Source organism: Mandrillus leucophaeus, unplaced genomic scaffold (assembly GCF_000951045.1).
Source record: "Mandrillus leucophaeus isolate KB7577 unplaced genomic scaffold, Mleu.le_1.0 Scaffold375, whole genome shotgun sequence".
Taxonomy (NCBI): Eukaryota; Metazoa; Chordata; class Mammalia; order Primates; family Cercopithecidae; genus Mandrillus; species Mandrillus leucophaeus.
The window spans coordinates 1991416-2016236 of record NW_012103976.1 but is presented as its reverse complement, the minus strand read 5'-3'; the positions used below and the strand labels follow the sequence as shown (position 1 = coordinate 2016236).

General features: G+C 37.2%; 1 protein-coding gene and 1 pseudogene across 1 annotated transcript in view; both read left to right on the top strand.

Moving 5' to 3' along the window:
* ELF1 (E74-like factor 1 (ets domain transcription factor)) overlaps window positions 1–24821 on the top strand; it is a 112658-nt gene that overhangs the window by 43278 nt on the left and 44559 nt on the right. The window contains exon 4 of the mRNA XM_011990254.1: window positions 21481–21780. Within this exon, the coding sequence (XP_011845644.1) occupies window positions 21709–21780 (72 nt within the window). The 5' untranslated portion in view covers window positions 21481–21708. The remainder of the gene's footprint in view (window positions 1–21480; window positions 21781–24821) is intronic.
* LOC105546923 lies at window positions 10314–11629 on the top strand (annotated as a pseudogene).

The following is a 24821-nucleotide window of genomic DNA, read 5'->3' as shown; positions in this document are numbered from 1 at the left end:
CTTTCCCTGTATTATTTTCTGTTGTCACCAAGTTTTTTGTGCCTCAGTGATTGGAGGGTTATAAATTGCAGTTGTCTTGTCAACAGAGCAATAAATTTTGCAAATAGAACTTTAGCTTAGATCTGGCTATTCTAGGAATGTCTTATAAAGTTTATATATTAACAGTTTTTCTAGCCGAAAATTGATAGAAGTTACTATATCTTTTTAAACAATAAATCTAAATGATCAAAGTCAGATTTAAGGATTTAACTTTTAAAGATTGAAGGAAAAATTATGAAGTTATATGAGTTTAATTTTTAAGGAGTTTTAGAAGAACCAAATAGTTATTTTGTTTATTAAAACTTAGGTAGACATGTGGAAAATAGTTTATAGGGTTTTTGAGTGTCCTTTTAATGTGAGACCTCCCTTTTTTGTGCTGTTTGTTGGGGGGTGTTGATGAATTTCTGAGTTTGAATCAGAAAAATACATGTTATGTATGTCCCTTTGAGGATAGTCAGTGAAGCTTGGCTTACCACCAGTTGGTTCTGGGAAGTGCATGCATGCATCATGTGAAACTCTATAGAATGCTAAAACAAACATATGAAAACACTAATCTTTTACTGTCTCAATGAAGAATTTTAGTAAGTAAAAATTAAGAAAATAAAATGTCCTTTGATCTTGACCTAGCTTGACTTTTTAACACACACTGTACTTTTAAATTGTGTTTATTAATAACATATAGAAAAAATTATTATGTCTTTTGTTTTCAAGTAGCTTATAATCTTTAGAGAGAGGACATAGTAAATAATTACTGAATTATATGAGAGAATGAACTTTGCCCACTTCTGCTATAGCATACATATTACTGTGATTTGCATTTGCTTAGTTGATAAATTGTGATCATCTGTAGGGAAAGTCTTCTTTGCTACTTGTTGCTTTCCTACCCTTTTCCCTTACCCACAAGTGCCTGGCAGATAGGTCCCTAAAGAGTGCTTGTCCAAAAGAATATAGACAACACTGATTAATTGATTGATTGATTGATTGATTGATTCGAGATGGGACTTGCCTTTTTTTTTTTCTTTTTAGATAAGGTCTTGCTCTGTGGAGTGTAGTGGCGGCATCATGGCTCTCACCTCAGCCTCCAAAGTAGCTGGGACCACCAGCTCATGCCAGCATGCCCATCTAATTTTTAATTTGTGTAGAGATGGGTTCTTGCCTTGTTGCTCAGGCTGGTCTTGAACTCCTGGCCTCAGATGATCTACCCACCTTGGCCTCCCAAAGTGCTGGGATTACAGGCATGAGCCGCTGCACCTGGCCCCGATATGATTTCTGCAGGCCATCTACTATTAATATATAGGAAAAGACAATATAGAAAGAATTATTTCTTCTTCTCCAAGGTATTTCTATTTATAAAGGGGATGTTTTTTTAAAATCCCAGTACACTTTTGTTTGTTGTCACATTTCAGTTGGCTCAAAGTCAAATTAAATCAAATGAAGGCTTTGAGGTTGCCCCTAAGTAAATCAGCTTTACCTGGAACAGTCTCCTTTCGGATTTATCCGTACCTGTTTCCTCCCCAGATTTTCCCTTTCCCTCACCTTATATACTCGCAGATTGTCTCTGAAAGGTAAAAAACTTCTTCCCACAACTCTTATTCCCCGACTTAGTGTAGGAGACGTCACATTTTCTGTGTCCAGTTGTCAGGGGTTGGATTGTAACTAGGAGTTAGATATTGAACAAGAGAGACAGAAGTTTCTATTAATGGGTTTTGAGATAACAGCCTATATTGCCTGACAATCCCCATTTTTTTTTTTCTTTTCTTTGAAACAAGGTCTTGCTGTTTTGCCCCGGCTGGAGTAAGTGGCTGTCTATAGGTGTGATCACAGTGCACGGCGAACTTGAACTGTTGGGCTGGACTGGTCTTCCTGCTTCAGCCTCCTGCTATGGGAGCATGCCACTGCACCTGGCTTCACATTTTTAAAGCAGAATATTTTGAGGAGAACAGAATGTTGTGATTAAGATCACTTGATGCTAAGTCCTATAAGGGCAGAAATTTTGGTCGGTTTGTTCACTGCTGTATTCCCAGCACTTAGAACAGAGTCTCGCACGTTGTATGTCTGTTCTTATGCCAATCATGCTATTTTGGTTATAATAGCTTTATAGTATATTTTGAAGACTTGTAGTTTGGTGCTTCCAGCTTTGTTATTTGCTATTTGAGATCTTTTGTGGAACCACAAAAATCTTGGCATCTCAAAGTGCCAGCATCTGGATTACAGGCACGAGCCACCATGCCCAGCCTCCATATAAATTATAATAATAAAAAAAAATGTTGGCCAGACACAGTAGCTCACGCCTGTAATCCCAGCACTTTGGCAGGCCGAGGTGGGTGGATCACGAGGTCACGAGTTTAAGACCAGCCTGGCCAACATGGTGAAACCCCATCTCTACTAAAAATACAAAAATTAGCCTGGCGTGGTGGTAGGCACCCGTAATCCCAGCTATTTGGGAGGCTGAGGCAGGAGAATCACTTGAACCCGGGAGGTGGAGGTTGCAGTGAGCCAAGACTGCACCATTGCACTCTAGCCTGGACGACAGAGTGAGACTCTGTCTCAGGAAAAAAAGAAAAAAGAAAGTATTTTTCCTATTTCTGTGAAGAATGTCATTGGTATGTTGGTACAGATTGCACGGATTGCATTGAATCTGTAGATTTCTTTGAGTTATATCTAATTATTTATTTTATGATTTATTATTATCGTCTCTTTCCTACTTTCCTTGAGGACATGTCAGATTTTTGTATCTATGCAGAGATTTCAGTAGTTATTAGAGATGTTTAAGGATTAAATAAAAAGCAGTATACTGTGTATGCTTTACTTTGGAAACCACAAAGAACTTACTAGACATTAGGTATTGCTAGCAAATAATATAAATAAACCTTATTGTGATACTGTACAATTCCTGGATGTGTCTTTATAGTAAGTATTTTTTTTTTAATCTGGTAAGTGCCCATTACATCTACTGAGACAACTTTGAATTCTTGAACTTTCCAAGAGTACAACAAAGCTGTAAAGCAGAAAACACCTCTAATAAAGACTCAGGTTCGGCCTGGCGTGGTGGTTCACGCCTGTAATCCCAGCACTTTGGGAGGCCAAGGCAAGCGGATCAGTTAAGGTCAGGAGTTCAAGACCAGCCTGGCCAATGTGGCGAAACTCTGTCTCTACTTAAAACACAAAAATTAGCCGGGCGTGGTGGCGTGCCTGTAGTGCCAGCTACTCCAGAGGCTGAGGCAGCAGGAGAATTGCTGTGGATAGTGATACTGTGCTTTAGCCTGGCAAACAGAGTGAGACTCTATCTCAAAAAAAAAAAAAAATAGCCAGGTTCAATGCAGCCTCATTTGGTCAACTAATTATTTTTACAGAAGCATCTTCTGAATGTCACCTTGTAAGAAAATGAAGATTTTGTGAATGCTGGTGATAGCAGTCTCTATTTCGGTGACGAAGAAAGGTGGATCTGTTATTTATGTCACATCTTTCTTCATTGAATAACTAAGTCAGCATCATCTATTCAAAACACTTAATACTGACAAGATACAGTCATCCAAAGATGCAACAGTTCATATATTTCAAAGTTATACTGGTGTTCAAGTGAATGATGGGTAGTTTTGATGTTCAATTGAATAATAAGAAAGATTATGTGGTAAGTAGTCGTACGTTTTTGAAAATCTTATTTTCCTATTTCTCCCCTCTTCCAATTCTTAGGTGAAGAACAAAAACATGGAGTAAATTAAGTGATTTAAAGAGTTTTGCCACACCCTGAGCAGAATAAAAACCACGGTTGAGAATCTCTATTTTAAGTAATTAATGAAGAATTTAAGGAGGGCAGTATACACATCGGTGATGGGAAGTTTTCAATGTAGCAGTCAAGCTGTGGAATGTCTGTTTAAACTGTCCTCATCGTTTTTGGATGGTGGTTGCCACATCCCACTTACATGACTTGCATTGGGCTTTGTAGTCGTAGACCATCGTCTGCTGTTGCAGCCCAGTTTGATAACCTCCAGGAACTTTTTTACTTCTTCTCAAATCATGCCTAAATTTTACTGCCTGACTTTCTATTTCCCATTGTGAACTCTTAGCTCTTATCAGGCTGTTAACTAGCTCTAAACTTTGGTCATTTTTGAGTCTCTGCGTTCTTTTGTGTCGGCATTCACATATGCATGCACGCATACATACGATGTATTTTACTATCTTTTCCTTTCCCCTTTAGTCTCTCCAACTCCTGCCTTCCTTCTGAGGTTCAGTTTAGTTCCCACATTATCTGTGAAGTGTTTTCTTTACCTGTTTGACCATCTCCTCTTCTAAAATACTGCAATACTGACCAGCTTTATTAGCACTTAATACAACCTTGTGGCATTTAGTTGCTTTTCTTGGTCTTGTTTTCTGCATTAGATAGTAAGTTTCATGGGAACAAGGGCCATGCATTATCTTTATATATTTTCCACAGTGCTGAGCCTAGGGGAAATTGAATAAATACTTAACAACATTTTACCACGAACTCCATCAATAATAGCACAGGTGCCTCTAAAATTAGATATTTGGGATCTTTTGATTAGTTCTGGATGCATCACATAAGCATAACTAAACTATTCCTTTTTGTTTGTTTGTTTTTGAGACAGCGTCTTGCTCTGTCGCCCAGGCTGAAGTGCTTCAGCTTTCCGAGTACCTGGGACTACATGTGTGCACCACCATGCACGGCTCATTTTTGTATTTTTTAGTAGAGATAGGATTTCACCATGTTGGCCAGGCTGGTCTTGAACTCCTGGCCTCAAGTGATCTGCCTGCCTTGGCCTCCATAAAACAGTTTCTTTTTAGAGAAAACCTAATGCCAGAGTATTTGATGCGCTTTAGTTAACAGTAACCGTAATGGATTCAACTGATTTAAAAATTGATTGAGAAATTTTATTATGAATGGTGAAGGTCTAAATCTTTATTCTGTATATGTTTTACTTACTAATTGTATTTAAAGTTTGCTTCTATCTAAGATTTGTACAATAGTTAAATATAAAGTTAATGTATAATTTGTAAATACCAAATACAGGCATACATCAGTTAATGACTGGGATACATTCTGAGAAATGAATCATTAGGTGATTTCGTCCTTTTGCAAAAAATCACAGAATGTACCTACACAAACCAAGATGGTATAGCCTACTGCACACCTAGGCTATATGGTATAGCCTGTTGCTCCTAAGGTACAAACCTGTATAGTATGTTACTGTACTGAATAATATAGGTAATTTTAACACAATGGCAAGTATTTGCGTATTTAAACAAACATAGAAAAGGTGCAGTAAAAACACGGTATTATCATCTTAGGGGACTACTGTTGTTTATCTGCTCCATTGTTCACCAGAATGTTATATGGCAAATGACTGTATGTATCTTACAGTACTAAGCCCATGGCCTTCCATATTTTCATTTCTCATCTTGTGGTTTTGCTGCTTCTTTTGTTTTGTTTTTTTTTGAGACAGGGTCTCTCTGTCTTCCCTGCTGGAGTACAGTGATGCTATCTCATCTCACTGCAACCTCCACCTCCTGGGCTGAAGTGATCCTCCCGCCTCAACCTCACGAGTAAGCTGAGACTGCAGGCTCACACCACCACACCCAGCTAATTTTTGTATTTTTGTAGAGATGAGGTTTCACCTTTTTGCCCAGGCTGATCTCAAACTCCTGGGCTCAAGTGATCTGACCACCTTGGCCTCCCAAAGTGCTGGGATTATGTACATGAGCCACTGCGCCCGGCCTGCTTCTTGTTTTTTGGGTTCATTTGAGTTTAGAAACTTAGCTGATTGCCAGACAGTTGCAAAGATGATTGTAGGAAGAATCTCATTTTAAAGATCCTGACATGAAACATCAGAACTCTTTTGATGATATCCAAGCTGATTTAAAATCGTTTTATGTAATTTAAAGAAGAAAAGAGGATATTGGGCGTGGTGGCTCACACCTGTAATCCCAGCACTTTGGGAGGCCAAGGTGGGAGGAAGGCTTGAGCCTGGGAGTTTGAGACCAGCCTGGGGAACATATCAAGACCCCATCTCTTAAAAAATAAAGAAAAAAGATGGCTGGGTGCGGTGGCTCACACCTGTAATTCCAGCACTTTGGGAGGCCGAGGCAGGTGGATTATAAGGTGAGGAGTTCGAGACCAGCCTGGCCAATGTGGTGAAACGTCATCTCTACTAAAAATACAAAAATTAGCCCCGCGTGGTGGCTGGTGCCTGTAGTCCCAGTTATTCGGGAGGCAGAGGCAGAAGAATCACTTGAACCTGGGAGGAGGAGGTTGCAGTGAGCGAGATTGCGCCACTGCACTCCAGCCTAGGCAACAGAGCGAGACTCCGTCTCCAAAGAAAAAAAAGATTGAAATAATAAATGAAGAAGAAAAGAGGTAGACTGTGAAACCAGATCATTCAGGGTTTTTTTTTCACACACACATGGGGAGCAGGAAGTTTTGTGCACAAGGAATCTTAAAGTCTCAAATGTGTTGGTAACCTGGGAAAAGATGAAAATGTTTATTTCCCTGGAGATTACATCCTTAAACATGGTTGCACTGTGACTTGAAAGAGGATCCTAAAATGTCACAGGAACAAAAGGTTGTGATTGTCAGAGAATAGTTGGAAAGGTCTGGATTCAGTGGCAGTGAGTACAGACAGAAAGCCTGGAAAGAGGTTGTATATATTGGGTTCTTGGTGGGATTAAGACAGGGCTGACTTCGGCTTCTTTAATAGTGGGATGGGGAAGTGGGGGAACTATAAAATGCAGAAATGCTGGAATGTTGTTTTTGAGATGATAGTGAAGAGTATTAAAATTGTGTTGGAGCTATACTTAAAAAAAAAAAAAAAGACTTTATTTTTTAGAGCCATTTTAGATTCACAGTAAAATTGAGAGGAAAGTACAAATATTTCCCATATACCTCCTGCCCCTGCACATGCATAACCTTCCCATTATCAGCTTCTCGCTAATCAGCACCTGCACCAGAGCAGTGCACTTGTTACAGCCGATGAACCTGCACTGACACTTTGTCACTTGAAGTTCATAGTTTACATTAGGGTTCACTTGTGATGGTGTACATTTTATGAGTTTGGGCAAATGTCACTTAGTAATAGGCATTTAAGTTTCCACATGTCTTTTTGTGGCTTGATAGCTTATTTCTCTTTAGTGCTGAATAATATTTCATTATGTGGATTCACTACAGTTTGTTAATTCACCTACTGAAGGACATCTTGGTTGCTTACAAGTTTTGGCAGTTATGAATAAAGCTGCTATAAACATCCATGTGCAGGTTTTGTGTGGACATAAGTTTTTACTTCCTTCGGGTAAATACCAAGGAGCACAGCTCTGGTGTAAGAGTGTGTTTACTTTTGTAAGAGACTGCCAGACTGTCTTCCAAAGTGTACCATTTTCCATTCCTACCAGCAGTGAATGAGAATTCCTGTTGTTCCACATCCTTGCCAGCTTTTGGTGTTGTCAGTGTTCTGGATTTTGGCCATTCTAATAGGTTTGTGGTGGCACCTCATTGTCATTTTAGTTTGCATTTCCCCAATGACGTATGGCGTGGGGCTTCTTTTCATATGCTAATCTGTATACCTTCTTTGCTGAGGTGTCTGTCAAGGTCTTTGGCCCGCTTTAAAATCAGGCTGTTTTCTCTGATTTTTGAGAGGTCCTTGCATATTTTAGGTAACAGTCCTTTAATCTGTGGTTTGTCTTTTCATTCTCTTGACATTGTCTTTCACAGAGCAAAAATTTTTAATTTTAATGAAGTTCAGCTTACAAATTCTTTCTTTGATGAGTCCTACATTTGGTATCTATAAAAAGTCATCACCAAACCCATGTTCATCTAGATTTTTCTCCTATGTTATATATTAGGTGTGCGATCCATTTTGAGGTAATATTTGTGAAGAGTATAAGGTCTGTGTCTAGATTATTATTATTATTATTTTTCTATGTGGATATCCAGTTTTTCTACCACTGTTGGTTGAAAAACTGTCTTTTTTTAATTGTATTGCCTTTGTCCTTTGACAAAGATGGTTGACTATATTTATGTGGTGCCATTATCCGTGCTCTCTCTTCTGTTTCATTGATCTATTTTGTTCTTTTCACCGGTACCTCACTGTCTTGATTACTGTAGGTTATAGGTGTGCTTTTAAGCTTGATCCATAGAATATTTCCATTCACTTCTCCAGTGCAGGTATTCAGACATCCTGTCTTACAAATCTGACTACCATTTCCTCATACCTTCCACATCACGAGGAGCTATTTTAGCATTGTTAGTAGATTTGGAGTTTTGCCTGTAGGCGATGGAAGCTATTAATTACTTGTCAGAGAAGTAAGTTGATCATATTTTCACTTTTGCTGAATGACTTCTACTCCAGGCTGAAGAGCCACTGGAGTGGGGCTAGAATAGAGGTAGTAAGGGCCGATCAAATAAATATGTGAAAGAGCATATCACCTAATAATGAGCATGAAGTGATTTAGATGACCTTTAAATCTTGCTTTCAGTTGTTGGTGTGCCTCCCTGTAAGAGTGAAACTTCTTATAACAGAATACAGTTTCTACCAGAAGAGAGTTATGCTGTGTAGGAATTGGAGGTGGGGGAGGCGTGTCATGTAGCAAAATCTCCTGAGGAACTTTGAAACAACATATCCCTGGCTTTTCACCCCCAATCAGTGCCAGCATGAAACAGTTGCTAATGGGAATCTGCTGTATTCTCAGATGGGGGAACCAGTGCACTAGAGCATGTCTTTTCTAAGAAAATGAAAATATTAACTGGGAGAATAAAGGGTCACAGAAATGAAACAATTTCCTTGCAAGTTAAATCTTGCTTGTTGGAGAGAGAAATTTTTTAACTGCCTGAACAAGTTTTGCTGATAAAGATGTTTTAGCATGTTTATGTTTTCTTTTTAATGAACAGAATTAAAACAGTATCTCGTAACTGTTAGATATTTCTCTTGTTTGTTGATTTCATTAATTTGGAGACTGAATCTTGCTCTGTCACCCAGGCTGGAGGGCAGTGGTGCCATCTCAGCTCACTTCAATCTCTACCTCCCGGGTTCAAGTGATTCTCGTGCCTTAGCCTCCAAGTACCTGGGATTACAGGCATTCCCCCAACACACCTGGGTAATTTTTGTATTTTTAGTAGAGAAGAGGTTTCACCATGTAGGCCAGGCTGGTCTTAAAGTCTTGACCTCAAGTATTCTGCCCTCCTGGGCTTCCCAAAGTCCTGGGATTATAGGCATGAGCCACTACACCTGGCTGATATTTCTCTTTTGATTTTGAATTCTCTTTGTTTTCAGAACATGCTCAAAAAAAGAGTTAAACTTGAGACCACAGGTATGGACAGGTCTAGGTATTCAGTCTGTTTGGCTGTTTTGCAGGGTGCTATAAATGCTGCCCTGGTTGGTATCAATGTATTCTGATACCAGGTTAGCCCAAGTGGCCAATGATGGGAAGTGAATAACTATGTGAAAGAACTGGAATTTCAGGTTTGGGTAGTGAGTAATTGTGGCCCTGCCTTCAGAGTCCTGGAACTGTTCACCTGGTTGTCAGCAAAAAGGCAAACACATAGAGAAATCAGTCTGTTTAGTTTCATCATATATATATATATATATATTTATTATTAGCATGGTTGAAGCTAAGGTGACCTTGATCAAGTTGCCAAAACCTGTTTCAGATTTGTTTAAGTCACCAGAAGTTTGATTGAGACATCCTATACAAAAAAACATCGATTTGTGATTTATTTACATCGAAATAAAACTGTACTTTTGATAACATCCTGGGCACTTCCCTCTGCTTACTCCCCCTCAATTAAAAAATGCCAAATTTAAATTAAAGAACCCAGCCAGGTGCAGTGGTTCATGCCTATAATCCCAGCACTTTGGGAGGCCTAGGTGGGAGGATTGCTTGAGCTCAGAAGTTTAAGATCAGCTTCGACAGATGGTAAGACCCCTTCTCTACAAAAGAAATTATAAAAAATTACCCAGGTATGGTAGTACATACCTATAGCCCCAGCTACTCAGGAGACTGAAGCAGGAGGATCGCTTGAGGCCAGGAGTTTGAGGCCATAGTGAGCAAGGATCATGCCACCGCACTCCAGCCTGGGCAACAATGAGACCCTGTCTCTAAAAAATAAATATAAATTAGCTCCTCACCCGCTGGGTGCTTAAGTTGGGCGGATAGTAGCAAACCAGCTCCACTAGAGGACCGAGCCGTCCAGCCCTGCTACCCCGGACCCATCGGTGCGCTGCCCACACCTCCAGGCAGCTGGCCAATTGGGTCCTGAAGTAGCTGAAATGTGAAAAAGGCAGCAGTCCCAAAATGAAGGAACACCTGCTGTGTCTCAGGCACCTGGAAACCAAAGGCTCAACAACATCTGTTGCTTTCGTTGGTGCTGTTGTTTCAGCTGCTCCTGCCTCACTGTTAGGAGTGAAGAAAGAGGGGAAAATACAGGAATAACCACACACACTACAAAAGCGGAGAGTATCCAGGTCTTAGAGGAATGCCAAAACCCCACTGCAGAGGAAGTCTTGCCCTGGTCTCAAAATTTTGACAAGATGATGAAGGCCCCAGCAGGAAGACACCTTTTCAGAGAGTTCCTCTGAACAGAATACAACGAAGAGAACCTACTTTTCTGGCTTGCCTGTGAAGACTTAAAGAAAGAACAGAACAAAAAAGTAATCAAAGAAAAGAGAGAAGGCTAGAATGATAAATGAAGATTACATTTCTATACTATCACCAAAAGAGGTCAGTCTTGATTCTCGAGTTAGAGAATTCTCGAGTTAGAGAGGTGATCAATAGAAATCTGTTGGATCCTAATCTTCACAGGTATAGTCCTCTCCAGCCCCAAGTGACACCGTTTCAGATGAATTCAAGGGGATGTTCAAGACTCTAATGAAAATACTACAAAAGGCGAAATACTGCCCCAGCTGATAGAAGGTCCCAGTTTGGGAACTGATTTTATTCCTATGACAAAAGCTCTTAAGACGAATAGGGAAAAGGAACACTATCAAGCATTGATGACAATAACCAAATGTAATATTTTAAAATATGTCATATGTGCAATGTGAAATTCATTCTTCCTTCATTATTTCTCATATTAAATCTCATTTCAGAAATTTTAGGATTTTAAAACTGTTGACTTATACCTAACTGCTATCACTGCATTACAGCTTTTAAACAGTTAGAAATAAACATTTTAGAATAATAAACAGATTGTGTTTCTGTCCTAAGCTTAGATACATTTCCTTTCTAAAGATCTAGCTCTTATTGCTGTATTAAAAGAATGCCACATACAGTGCTTACTAAAGGAAATGTGTGTCCACAGATGCACTTAGGGAGCATAGTGTAAACACATCAGGAACTTAAAATTACAAATTTTATTTCGAGTTACATTTCTGTCTCAGGTGACTTTGGGCAAATCATTTATCTTCTCTGAGTTCATTTTCTCATCTGCAAATGACAAATATACTTAATTATCAGGATGGCTATGAGCATTGAATAAAACAAACATGGAAAGAATAAAATATGACATTATTTTATCAAAGTTCTTCAACTCAATAGTTATTTTATGCTTGTTTTAAATGTCATTTTAATGCACTTTCCCCCTATTTTTTCCAGAACATACATTAAACATCTGATGTAGCTATTCATCAAAACATACAATCATATTTTAAGATGGAACACTGTATCAGTGTTATTTGCTTGTGATCCCAAATCACTTCTTTCAGTTCACCATCACCTCAAATCTATAGAAATGTTTCTGAATGACATAGATAGATAGATAGATAGATAGATAGATAGATAGATAGATAGATAGATATACAATTGTAGGTTAAAATTAAAGTTTAAATAAGATAAATCATTTGAAACTTTTATTTCCAAAGGAAATAAAAACAACATTCCCAAGGACAGAAGTAATACCAAGTTATTTGCTAAATATATAAATGAGTTATAGGCCTAAGACTAAGATATAAGAGATTGACAATTAGAAAATACTTTTTAATATTAAGGTACTATGATTTTCTTTAACAATTTTACAATGAAAATAAAAACTTAATAAAAGGTAGTAATGGGCCGGGCATGGTGGCTCACGCCTGTAACCCCAGCACTTTGGGAGGCTAAGGCGAGAGGATCACTTGAGCCCAGGAGTTCCAGACCTGTCTGTGCAACAAAGTGAGACCCTGACTCTAAGAAAAAATAAAAATGTTTAAAATAAAAATAAAATTTTAAATAGTAATGTGTCCACAAAACCTTTAATTTTAGAGTAGTTTTATATTTACAGAAAAACTGCAAATACCCATAGAGATCTGTGGGACATCTGTCAAAATTAATGAACCAATATTGGTCATTAAGTTCATACTTTATTCAGATTTCCTTAGTTTTTAACCGAATGTCCATTTTCTGTCCCAGGATCCCATTCAGGATACCACATCGCATTTAGTTGTTATGTTTCCTTAGGCTTCTCTTAGTTGTGACAGTTTCTGAAACTTTCCTTGTTTTTGATGACAATTTTGAGAAATAAACTGGTATTTTGTGGAATGTCCCTCTGTTTTCTTTCATTTCATGATGTTTTTCTCATGACTAGACATGGGTTTGGTTTTTGGAAGAACACAAAGATAAAGTGCCATGCTTATCACATGATATCAAAGGTACATGCCATCATCAGGATTCCTCTTAGCTGTGACAGTTTCTCAAACTTTAGGCTACTCTTAGCTGTTGGTGTTAACCTTGATCACTTACCTGAGTTAGCATCTATTATGTTTCTCCATTGTAAAGTAACACTTTTTTGTTTGTTTGTTTGTTTTTGAGATGGAGTCTTGCTCTGTCTCCAAGCTGGAGTGCAGTGATGCAATCTCACTGCAACCTCCGTCTCCCGGGTTCAAGCGATTCTCCTGCTTTAGCCTCCTGAGTAGCTGGGACTATAGGCACATGCTACCAAGCCCAGCTAATTTTTATATTTTTATTAGAGACAGGATTTTACTCTGTTGCCCAGGCTGGTCTCAAACTCCTGAGCTCAGGCATTCCACCTGCCTCAGCCTCCCAAAGTGCTGGGATTACAAGTTTGAGCCACTGCACCTGGCCGAAGTAATACATTTTTAAAGAGATTATATTGAAGGTAAATTTTCTGGACATTTACACTGAGCTAAACAAATTCTGAGCAGATTCTTCAACCCTCATATTAGGTTCCATTAAGTGATTACTAATAAATGCTATAATGAAAATACAGTAAAGCAGAAAAATAAAACTCCAAAAGTCTTAGCCTGAATATTCACCTAAGAGAAGTGAAAGTGAATTTTTCCCTTGAACTATCTGTGTAAATAATTACAATAGTCTTCCATGTATTTTCAACATTAAATATCTTAGTCTTACTAATTGTCATAAGAGGTAACTTAAATTTAAACTGGCCATTTTGCTTAGTGCATTTCTATACTGCCCTCCGCTAACCAATGAACACTGAATATTGAAATAATGTAAAAGGCCTGATGTATTTCCCGCCGGCTTTAACCAATTTGTCATAAATATGTTTCTTGTATGTGATTTTTAAATGTTTGCTAAATAATGTGTCTAGTTTTGTAAAATGATGTATCGAATGTGTATAATTTTTTACTACCATGTTCATCATACTTAATCTATATCCATATATTGTGCTCCACCAATATTTATTAGTGGACAATAAAGAAGTTTTGAATACATGAATACAGCTTAAGAGGCACCACACTTGGTTATTTTGCAATACCAGAATAACAGTGGGTACTCATAAATTGAATAGATAATCCAGATTATGTTTCCTCCAATTTAAGTTTTTGTTTTTTTTAATTTCCCTTTCCTAGAATCAATTTTATCATTTTACCTATGTACAATAACATACTTCTGGAAAATGCTAGGATTTTCACCATGTAGTAGAATTTGAGCATAACAGTAATGTAAAATTCAGAAGTCTCAAACTAGGTAGCTTTCTTTGAGTTTTCAAAGTAAATCAAAATAGAGCTGTTTTCATTTTACTATATTGTAGAAATCTATGGATGTTATTGTAAAATGCATATGCATTACACTGACTTAAAATGTTTTGAATTAATAAAGAATTCAACAATGAAAAAAATTAATTAAAAAATAAAAGTGCTTAATTTTACGTAGCTATCTTGCATAGCTACCTAAAATATATTCATAGTAAATACATGGTACCTGTTTAGATTGCAAAAATGTAGTTTTAAACGTTTTCTCAACTTTCTTAAATTTGTTGAATATTTGAAAAAAATTAAATGAAAAGTTGGGATATAGAAACATTTTCTTTTTCAATTATGAGAACACTGAGTGCAATGAAATGATTTGTTTGCCTTGTGACATTAACTTGTTTTTTTTTTTTTCCTTCAATTTTGTGTGTAGAGTACCTGGTTTAGAGAAAGCAGGAACTGAGAAAGTATGACTATTTTTTGGGAAAGTTCAAATCTGGTTACTTAACTATACCTACGTTTTGGGATGTTTCTTTTTTGTTTTTTCCATATTCACATATTTTAATGTAAATTCTAGCGATACTGTGTTTAAAATAACTAGAAAGGCTAGGCGCAGTGACTCATGCCTGTAATCCCAGCACTTTGGGAGGCTGAGGTGGGCAGATCACTCGAGCTCAGGAGTTCAAGACCAGCTTGGGCAACATGGTGAGACACCACCTCTACTGAAATTACAAAAATTAGCCAGACGTGGTGATGCACACCTGTAGTCCCAGCTACTTGGGAGGCTGAGGCATGAGAATCACTTGAACCCTGGCGGAAGTGGCAGTGAGCCAAGATCGTGCCACGGCACTCCAGCGTGAGCGATAGAGCAAGACTGTGTCTCAAAAAGAAAAAAAATAACTAGAAAGAAAAATGTCAGTATAAATCTATTTTGAAGTCTTCTAATGAGTTACTAAGTTGTGGTAGCCTTCTAAAAAGGCTATACATGTTTGCTTTTTACTTTTTAGGCTGAGTGAAAATGTAAGGCAAGGTGATATGATGTAGTAAACTTGGGAGATAATGATAGTAAAACTTTAAGATTTAAAGCAGTAAATAGGGAAATCTACAAACCCCCTGCACCAGTTGTTTCAGTTAAAATTATGGTTGAAAATGATTTATCCCGAGTATCAAGAGGTTGCATAATATATAAAAGCATTTTAATTGACAGTTGTACTGGGGTATGGTAAGGTACTTTTGCTAAGTATTTGTCTAGAGGATTTCTTATTTTTCCAGATATTTTGCTATGGAAAAAATATTAATGAAGTTCTATTAATATAGATACAAAGATACCAGTAGGAAATCTGGGCTTTTTCTTGCTTTCTTTGCCACTAACTAGCTGTGTGTCCTTGGACACATCAGAATGTTCTAGGCCTAAATTCCTTATCTTTTCGGTGAATGTGTTGTCCTAGGTAATCCTTAGATCTTTTTCAGCTCTAATATCCTGTGATTTCACACTTTTTAGACTGAGACTTGGCAATCTTTGGAAGACTGTGTGCAATTTATCTTCATACCACTGACTTCATATCTGCTGGGAGCTAGTATAGAGCATTCTACTGTATTACAATATAAAACAGTTTTGTTTTTTGTTTTTTTTTTTTTTTGAGGGGGAATCTCGCTCTGTCGCCCAGGCTGGAGTGCAGTGACCGGATCTCAGCTCACTGCAAGCTCCGCCTCCCGGGTTCACACCATTCTCCTGCCTCAGCCTCCCGAGTAGCTGGGACTACAGGCGCCCGCCACCTTGCCTGGCTAGTTTTTTGTATTTTTTAGTAGAGACAGGATTTCACCGTGTTAGCCAAGATGGTCTCGATCTCCTGACCTCATCTGCCCGTCTCGGCCTCCCAAAGTGCTGGGATTACAGGCTTGAGCCACCGCGCCCGGCCGAGTTTTTTGTATTTTTTAGTAGAGACAGGGTTTCACCGTGTCAGCCAAGATGATCTGGATATCCTGACCTCGTGATCCGCCCGTCTTGGCCTCCCAAAGTGCTGGGATTACAGGCTTGAGCCACCGCGCCCGGCCGAAAACAGATTTTTTAAAAGGCCAAACTATGGTCCATCCCACAGGAATTCAGTCATTACAGATTATGGATTTATTGCTTGCTTCTCATTTCTACTTTGTATAACTTCTCTTCTCTCACTTTCTTACTCTGTTTTCTTTCATTTCTGTTATATTTTTTCTAATGGTTTTTCCAAATACTGCATTTCTTATCATGGCTATCTGTATATATTGAAAAGAGCCCTTTGTTAGGTTACCACATCTTGTGAAAGTTCTTTCTGTTCAGTTACTTGGTATCTAGAGTTACTGTAGCATTCCAGTTTTTTAGATACTGCCAACCTACAAACATAGCATATGTATATAAACAGACACACAGTCTGAATTACATACTTTATTGGAGAAGTCATTCAAGCACCTCATTCCTTTAAGCTGGAATATTTCACCTTCTTTATCCCAGAATTGCCCGATTAAAACCTTTTTGCTTGTTTGATTGATTCTCTTTATATATTAGTTTTCTTTTTTTTTTTTGAGATGGAGTCTTGCTCTGTTGCCCAGGGTAGAGTACAGTGGTGCGCCTTGGCTCACCACAACTTCCTCCTCCCGGGTTCAAGCAATTCTCTTGCGTCAGCCTCCCAAGTAGCTGGGATTACAGGTGCTCACCACCATGCCCGGCTAATTTTCTTGTATTTTTGGTAGGGATGGGGTTTCGCCATGTGGTCAGGCTGGTCTCAAACTCCTGACCTCAGGTAATTTACCCGCCTCAGCCTCCCAAAGTGCTGGGATACAGGTATGAGCCATGGCACTGGACTAGTTATTAATTTTCACCATAAGCATTTGGTACCATAGTACCTTAAAAGGAGAGCAATGATTTTCTAAAAATATATTTATGAATTCATGGGTTTAATATCCTTGTGTCTAAAAACCGTTCTGAAGGAATCTTAAATTTACATTCAATCATTGATCAATTTTGACTATCATATGTCTTTTTAGTACCTAAAATCTTCTATAATAAATTAAACAAGTAACCATTTGAATTGGTTATAGTAGCTAGTAGTGTGGCTGAGGGTATTGTGTTCACCATCAGTGAAGTCATTTTGTTTGGAATGAGGCATAATGGGACTCTGTGTTAGGGAAGTTTGCCAGACAGAGTGAAGTCCTAGCTTTGAAGCACCAGGATTTGTTAAAAAAACCACCAAACTTTTAAGCACTGGAATAGAATTATACTTTTGTTGATAATGGGCTATAATGTTCTTTTTTTGGAGTCTGGCGAATAGCTGTGGTAATGGAGACCTCCAGGGAGTACAGAAATGAGACTTAAGGAATTATTAGTTACCTAGCATGCACCTGTCACATATCTCTTGCGTATACTTACAGTGCTAAAGAAGCTCATGTTAACTCAGTGCATGTTATGTGCCAAGTATTCTGCACATGCATTTTTGCATCTACACAACAGCTCTAGGTTTTAGTATTACTTACTTCACCCATTTTACAGAAGGGGGAAACTTGAGACTGATACCTATTTTACGGAAAGAGAAGACTGAGACACCAAACAAGTAACTGATCCAAGGTCACACTGCAGAAGATTGCCACCCAAGCAGTCTGACTCCAGAGCCTGTTCTCTGAACTGCTTTGTGTTACCATTTTACCTGAACTCCAAAGCTTATCTTAGGGATGAGAGGTTAGGAACCTTGCTGCTAAGTATTCCTGTAGCATGTCTCCTTGGAGAATAAGAATATGGTCTTGCCCCAATTAGGAGACATCTGAGCCAGCCTGAGATTTTTTTATTATCTCGTAGATGTCTGCCTGGATGCCCTCTGAAAACTGTGCAAATAAGTTGACTGCTTATGTCTGTGTGATGAAGAAGTAGTTTCACTTATATTTTTTCTTGTTACTTTATAAAGACTGACACTTTGAAAAAGCATGTTTGAGAACTATTAATACAGCAAAGTCCTTCCTAGCTATAACAGATAATTAAGGACCTTTCAATTTGTTGGGTTAGAACAGAAACCTTTTTTCTGAGTGGCCATATTTTTTTTCCATCTAAGAGCATATTTGAGGAATTAGATGATGCATTTAGTTTTAGACGTGTTTTTTACACACTGACTTCAAGGGGCACTGATGTATATTTGTCTGATAGTTTAGTGACTGGATTTGGAGCTCAAAAGCTGAACCTAGAGATGAAGATTTAAAAATTTTTTGATATATGCATTTACTTAATCTGTTATAAACTGTTATAGCAGAAAGGACTTTGGTGGATTTTAGAGGCCCGGCTGTATGTTACAGCTTAAGTCCTGATTTAGGAAACAAAAATTCTAGTTTTAGTTCTGTTTTGCTTGTAGACTGTGAGAACTTGACCACCCCAATTTACTAATCAAAAATGGAATCATTGATTTAGATCTTCAGTCTTATCTGTTACTGAAAGAAATGTAAGATACCTGGGCTTTGTTATCAAAGATTGTAAGAATCTTTGATGTCTCTGGGTGCTCCCTCTGGATCAGGTATCAGAAAATGTATTCTCAAGAATCACGTTGATACCATAGGGTATATAAGTACACAGGGGAGAGGAAGAGGAGCAGGAAAGATGACAGAGCATCAAAGACATGATTAAGCCAGTAAAATGCTTTTCTTTACTTACACATTTTCAGTTTATGGACTTCTCTATAGAAATAAGCAAAAACGACATGCCTGAGCAAACGTGTCTTTTTCTGCCTCAATAAGTGGCTTAGTGATTGTGGGAAGCCATTTCAGTTTTGATATATTACTGTTGGTTGTTAGTTTGTACTATAAGGTGTGGGTATGTTGATTACTTATCCTGATTTTTTAGATTTCTGAAAGACAACTGTTTAAAGCACAGTAACAGTGTGGAAGTGCTGATACGAAAAGGTACATGATAGCAGTGGAAAAGAAAGTGAAACTTAAATTTACCTAGATGTATTCACACTGGCCATTGGCACAATATCATTTTGCATTTATGAACAAATGGATTTTGAAATAGCCTTCTGGAACCTAATCTTTTACAGAGAAACTTCTGTATCAGCAAACATCCCTTGATTCTGGTTATATTTTCTTACTCTGGTTTTTCAAACTTATGGTAATAGTTTCCTCTTTATCAGGAGTATGTCAGTTATTCTTTTTTAAATAAAGGATATTTGTAGAAATAGCTTAAATATCTAATGATATTTATTTATTGAACACAGAGTCTTATTCTGTAATACAAGCTGGAGTGCAGTGGCAATCATGGCTCACTACAGCCTTGAACTCCTGGGCTCGAACAATCCTCCTGCCTCAGCCTCCTGAGTAGCTAGGATCACAAATGCACACACACCAACACAGCCAGCTAATTTTTTATTTTTTGTAAAGACGAGGTCTTGCTATGTTGCCCCGGCTGGTCTTGAACTCTTAGTCTCAAGTGACTCCTTCCCCACCAGCCCCCCAAATTCTGGTGTTACAGGTGTAAGCCACCATGCCTGGCCTGATAAGATATTTAAAACAGTATTTGTCATTAATATAATCCTTTTTGTCATCACTGTGGGCACACAGGTTTGGGAGGTACAGAAGAAATTTTAGACAATGGTTATTTCCTCAGAAGAGGTTTTGCTGCAATTGTCTTGGTGACTGGCACATTGCCTTGCAAATAATTGGCACTCAAACATGTATTCAGTTGAATTAAGGGAACACAGTTTTCAAATGTGAGACAATGTACTACAATTAATGCTAAATTGGTTCTACAGACAGTAATTGCTGTGTTTTTGAAAGGAGCAGTCCTTACAGTTTGAGGCATAGATGTTGGGAGGCTTTGTGAAATAAATGGGGCTTGAGCATTGAATGGAAAAGATGGGATTGAATGCTGGCAAGTTGAAGGGGGGTGTGTTGCAAGCATGGGAAATAACAGAAGTTGAGAAAAGAGGCAAGATTGAATAGTTTGTGTGGAGGAACATAAGGCAGGTCTGCTATAGGGAATTTGGTTGGATAATTAAGGAAAAAGGTATTATAAATAATAATAAGTACAAGACCAAATATATCTATCTGTGATCAATTTAGATCAAAACACTTTTTTTTCTTCTTCTAGATATGGTACATTGCTCAAAAACCACCTGAATGTGCTAAAAATACTTTCCCAGTGTTGGAGTTAAACTTCCTGTTAAAAGGGAGTGGATGAGAGTGGGAAATTTGCTGGGTTGGAATGTAGTGTAGTGAGTAGAAATGTCATCTTGAATTGAATTCTTAATTCTTACTTTATTTTGAGTTCCTGCTAGGAAAATCACAGTCATCCATGATGGCCCTTAAAGCCCAGAACACACAGGGACTTGGCTTTACAGAAATTAGGAAGTCGATTAAGGGATTTGGCTAGCACGTACTAGCTGGATTTATGTTTTCAGGGAAACTGATTCACCAGGTCAGCTTCATCCCCAGACTTATCTCTTTAAAATTATTAGGAAATTACTGGCCATCCTTTCCTTGGAGTCAGCTTCTGTTTTAAAGTGTTTGTATTAAAACTGCAAATGCTAATTCAAAGAACTAGATGTTATTTAATGTGATTATTTTTATATCTTTCTTTTTATGCCACATTTATGGCCATAATCATTTGATGAAAATGTAATAAGATTGTGCTAAACACCTGAAGAATTTTTTCCTTATGTTAGTATTGATAACTTTTTTTTTTAAATAGGCAAACATTTTTGGCAGACATTTTAAAAGCCTTTCTCCCTTTGCTGTGAAATTGTTTTCACTGCTAAGTTGCGTTTCTGTTTCTCTGCTATTGTAAAGTGCAGCTCTTTGCATGTTCTAATTTGCCATGACGTGGTCAAGTGCTGTTTCCTTCCTGTTGCTTGCAAGCCTATGCTAGAGATAAGGATACATTTCAGTGCATTAAAAAAGAAGCCACTGAAGACAGGCTTGAGCATGGTAATTTTTAAAACATTTTACTTATCAGAAGGCTTTTTAAGGAACAGAAAGAGTGGGCTTTAATTTCTGCTTATTTTTAACAGATTTAAAAATAGTTCTTACTAAACTTTAAATGTATTCGATTTTAAATCCTTATATAAATCCTCTATTAAAGGTGAAAATATATACGTTATGAAATTACTCATGGGGTAGCAGTTTCTGTGTGTGTGCTTTGCTGAGTTGGTGAAAAGAAGGAAATTGTTTATATATCCTTTATTGCGATTACAACCCTCATTATTGCTGGGGTTTTTGACCTTTTTTTTTTTTTTTTTAATATTGAGTACTTTAACAGTAGTTTAACTGTAGAGTGGGGGAGAGAGGCATAATTTTCAGTAGTGAGAGATGATCTTAGCAGGAGCAAACTCTTCAAAGAAAATATGTAACTTTTTAAAAAGAGCATATGTCCGTTAGTCATGTCAATTTTATTTTAAAACGTTAATAATAAAAAAATGCTTTGGCGATACCACCCTATCAGTTATTATATCCTGAGTGGCTGATTGCTTTTTCATAACTAATCTAAGTTTTTGTTTTTTAGGCCAAGAAGCTTGAGAGAAGAAAAATTTCAGGAAAATTGTCTCAATTTGACTAGAATATCAATGAACCAGGAAAATTGAAGCACCTTCCCTGAAGAAAACTTGGGTGTACAGTAACTCCACAGACAGAGCTGAGGGTTTTTTACCCAAATCAGTCACTGGATTTTGCTGCCTGATACATGAATCTGTTTGGAATTTTTCTCATGTGGCTCTAAGGGGAATGCTTTATTATGGCCGCTGTTGTCCAACAGAACGACCTAGTATTTGAATTTGCTAGTAACGTCATGGAGGATGAACGACAGGTATGAGATCCAGAGAAAATTTCATTTTAATGATTTTATTATGATTTTTCTATTCATATCAGAAAATTACTTCCTTTAAAAGACAATAAGAGAAACTTTATTAAAAGTGAAAATTTATAAATGAAATATTTGGAGGAAATAACGATACTGTGTTTTAAGCACCAGTTAATTCATTAAGAATACATCTTATCCTTAGCTTTGATATGGTAACAAGGAAGTAAAACTTTTGGGTTTAGCTTGTTTTTCTGTAAAATGTAAAATTTAGTGTAAAATTACTTAACACTAAATGCCTTAAGTAATTATTTTTAAGTACTTTGAAAAGTTCTAGAGAATATACTACCTTTTAATGCATGTGGTTAATTAATGTTTGTAATCGTGGGCTACTTCTTCAAGTAGATGAGACAACGTTAGCGGTCCATAATCATACATCATTTCAGTCCAAAGCATGTGACTCTGAGGAAGTTACTTAACTTCTCTAGATCTAGATTTCATCATCTGCAGAATGAGGGAATTGAACTGAAGAATTTCTAAATCGGCTTTCAGTGAATTTATATAAGATGTGCAAATTACTGTTTTCAGTATATAAAAAAGATCTAGGAGATACTGAGTAAAGGATCTAAGATTAATTTTAGTCTTCTTCCCCTCTCCCCACAACACACACACACACACACAAAAGAACTGCAACGAGGCTAGAGTTTCTTGGGACTTTATAGTTAACTTCATTTTAAACAAGTTATATAGGGAATGTAAGACATGATATGGGAGAATTAGTGTACATGTTGGAGAGATTCAGGCAGGGTACTAGGAAAAATATTTTGAGAACCAGCCTAAAGTTGATTTATTACTGAAATAAGCCTAATACTAAACACCTAATTTTAATAGGCCAATTATAATATGTAATGCCTTTATTCTGGAAACATAGTTACTGCAAATAATAAAATTCTTACTTTTGGCAGAGTGAATTTAATGATTTTTATAAAATTAAAAATTTTTTAAGCTGTGTTGTCCATTGAAGTGACAGAACAAAAAGTTTATAAATAAACCTACAAAAGATGAGGATTTGGATTAAGTTGCCTTAACATCAGGGTGAGCTTTGGCTAGAGAGGAGAAAAGGTTCAGGGAGAGGATTGCTTGGTCTTGACTAAAAGTATATTAATGGTGATATGGATTTAATCTAGAGACAACAGAAAAGATATTTTAGGACGAAAGGTGTTTTGAATTTGGTTTAAGACAGGATGTTTGTGCACATATTAAGGTTTGAAACTGTGTGTTTACTCTGCAGCCCTCTTAAATGAAAGATGCTGTGATAGATGCCAGGCTTGATGTGGTGAGGTTTGATCTTGGGATGTAGCAGCAGAGGACAAAGCCCTAAGCCACTCACTAATATGCTCTAGTTATAGTGGATTTGATACTCTTTGGAACATGAGAAGTGAATTTTACATTATGGTACCATATTCATATATGTGTCTGCATAGCCTAAAAAAATGTTTTGCAAAACAACACTTATACACTTACTATATATGATACACTTTGTTTTGCAGAGGTTATTTATGTTTTTGGAAAGGGAGATGGTACTGTTAGGTTACCATCAGCATGTACATATATGTATTTTCTTAAGTTATTTTTGTTTAACAAAATGAATCTATGTGCAGGTATTATAAGGATTTTATAAGTATTAACCATATAAGGTAAATAACTAATCCCCATTTTATAATGAGAAAATTGAGATATCAAGAGGTTAAGTCACTTTCCTGGAATCATACAGCCAGTAAGTAGTAGAGCTGCAATTTGAACTCAGCCAGTTTGATTCTTACTAATGATGTTTTATATATTCTTGCAATAATGTGTGAGAATCTTTCTGTGTTATAATCAGCATCAAAATGTTTAAAACTCTTCGTGAGTTTTGGCGTCTTCAGTCTTTGGCCATCAGCATAGCAAATTTAACTGCTTTGCAGGAGGGTAGATCCAGTGCTGTTGGTGATATTAGCATCTTATCTAACCTGGGGCTCTACCTCGCTGTTTACTTATTAGCTTAATTTGTTTTTAATAGAAAAGCAATAACGTGCCATTTATATTAATAAAAGAAGTCATCTAATACAAAGATATGTAAAATAACTAGTGAAAAATCTCTCTTCACCCTTACTCCTAATCTTGTTCTCCTTCCCAGAAGAAACTAGTATTAAGTATTAGTATTTTGTGTGTAATTTTTTTAGAAAAATGTCTGAACAAATGAACATACATATATATAAAACTGCATACAGAGGTTGCTTCTAAGACACAAATGAAGTTACGCTAAATCTTTTTTGTGTCTCATTTGTTTTCACTTAATGTATTATAAATATTTGTGTATATGTTGATTCTACATCATTTACTATTTTACATCATGAGCAGCCCATTATTTATTTTACAGTTCCTGATCATGGCTGCTACCAGTATTTTGCTATGATGTACAATATTGCAATGAACATCCTTGTTTGGAAGGCAGTAGATCTACCTAGTAGTAGCAGTGGTTAAGAGCTCAGGTACTGAAGTTGAAATGCCTGAATTGAATCCTGGCTCCGCTGCTTACTATGTCTGTGACTTTGGGCAAGTTACTCAACCTTTCTGTGCCTTGGTTTCCTCATCTGCAAAATGGGGATGAAAATAATAGAACCTAAATTATAGGATTGCTGTGAGAATTAAATGAGTTGATGTTTCTAAAGCTCTTAGAACTGTGTCTGCCTCATAGCTCATATTTACTGAGCACTATAATTTTGTCATTATGTGTGTGTATGTCTGTGTGTGTGTAGTCTATCTTTGTACACTTATGTGATTATATCTGTAGGGTTATTAAAAACAATTACTGAGCTTACTAAAAACATAAATACAAATAATTCTTTTAAAAGGCTGTGTAACATGGACATAAAGATGGAAACAGTAGACACTGGGGACTACTAGATAGGGGAAGGAGGGAATTGGGCAAGAGTTGAAAAGCTAACTATTGGGTGCGTGCTCACTGCCTGGGTGATGGGATCAATCATACCTCAAATCTCAGCCTCACC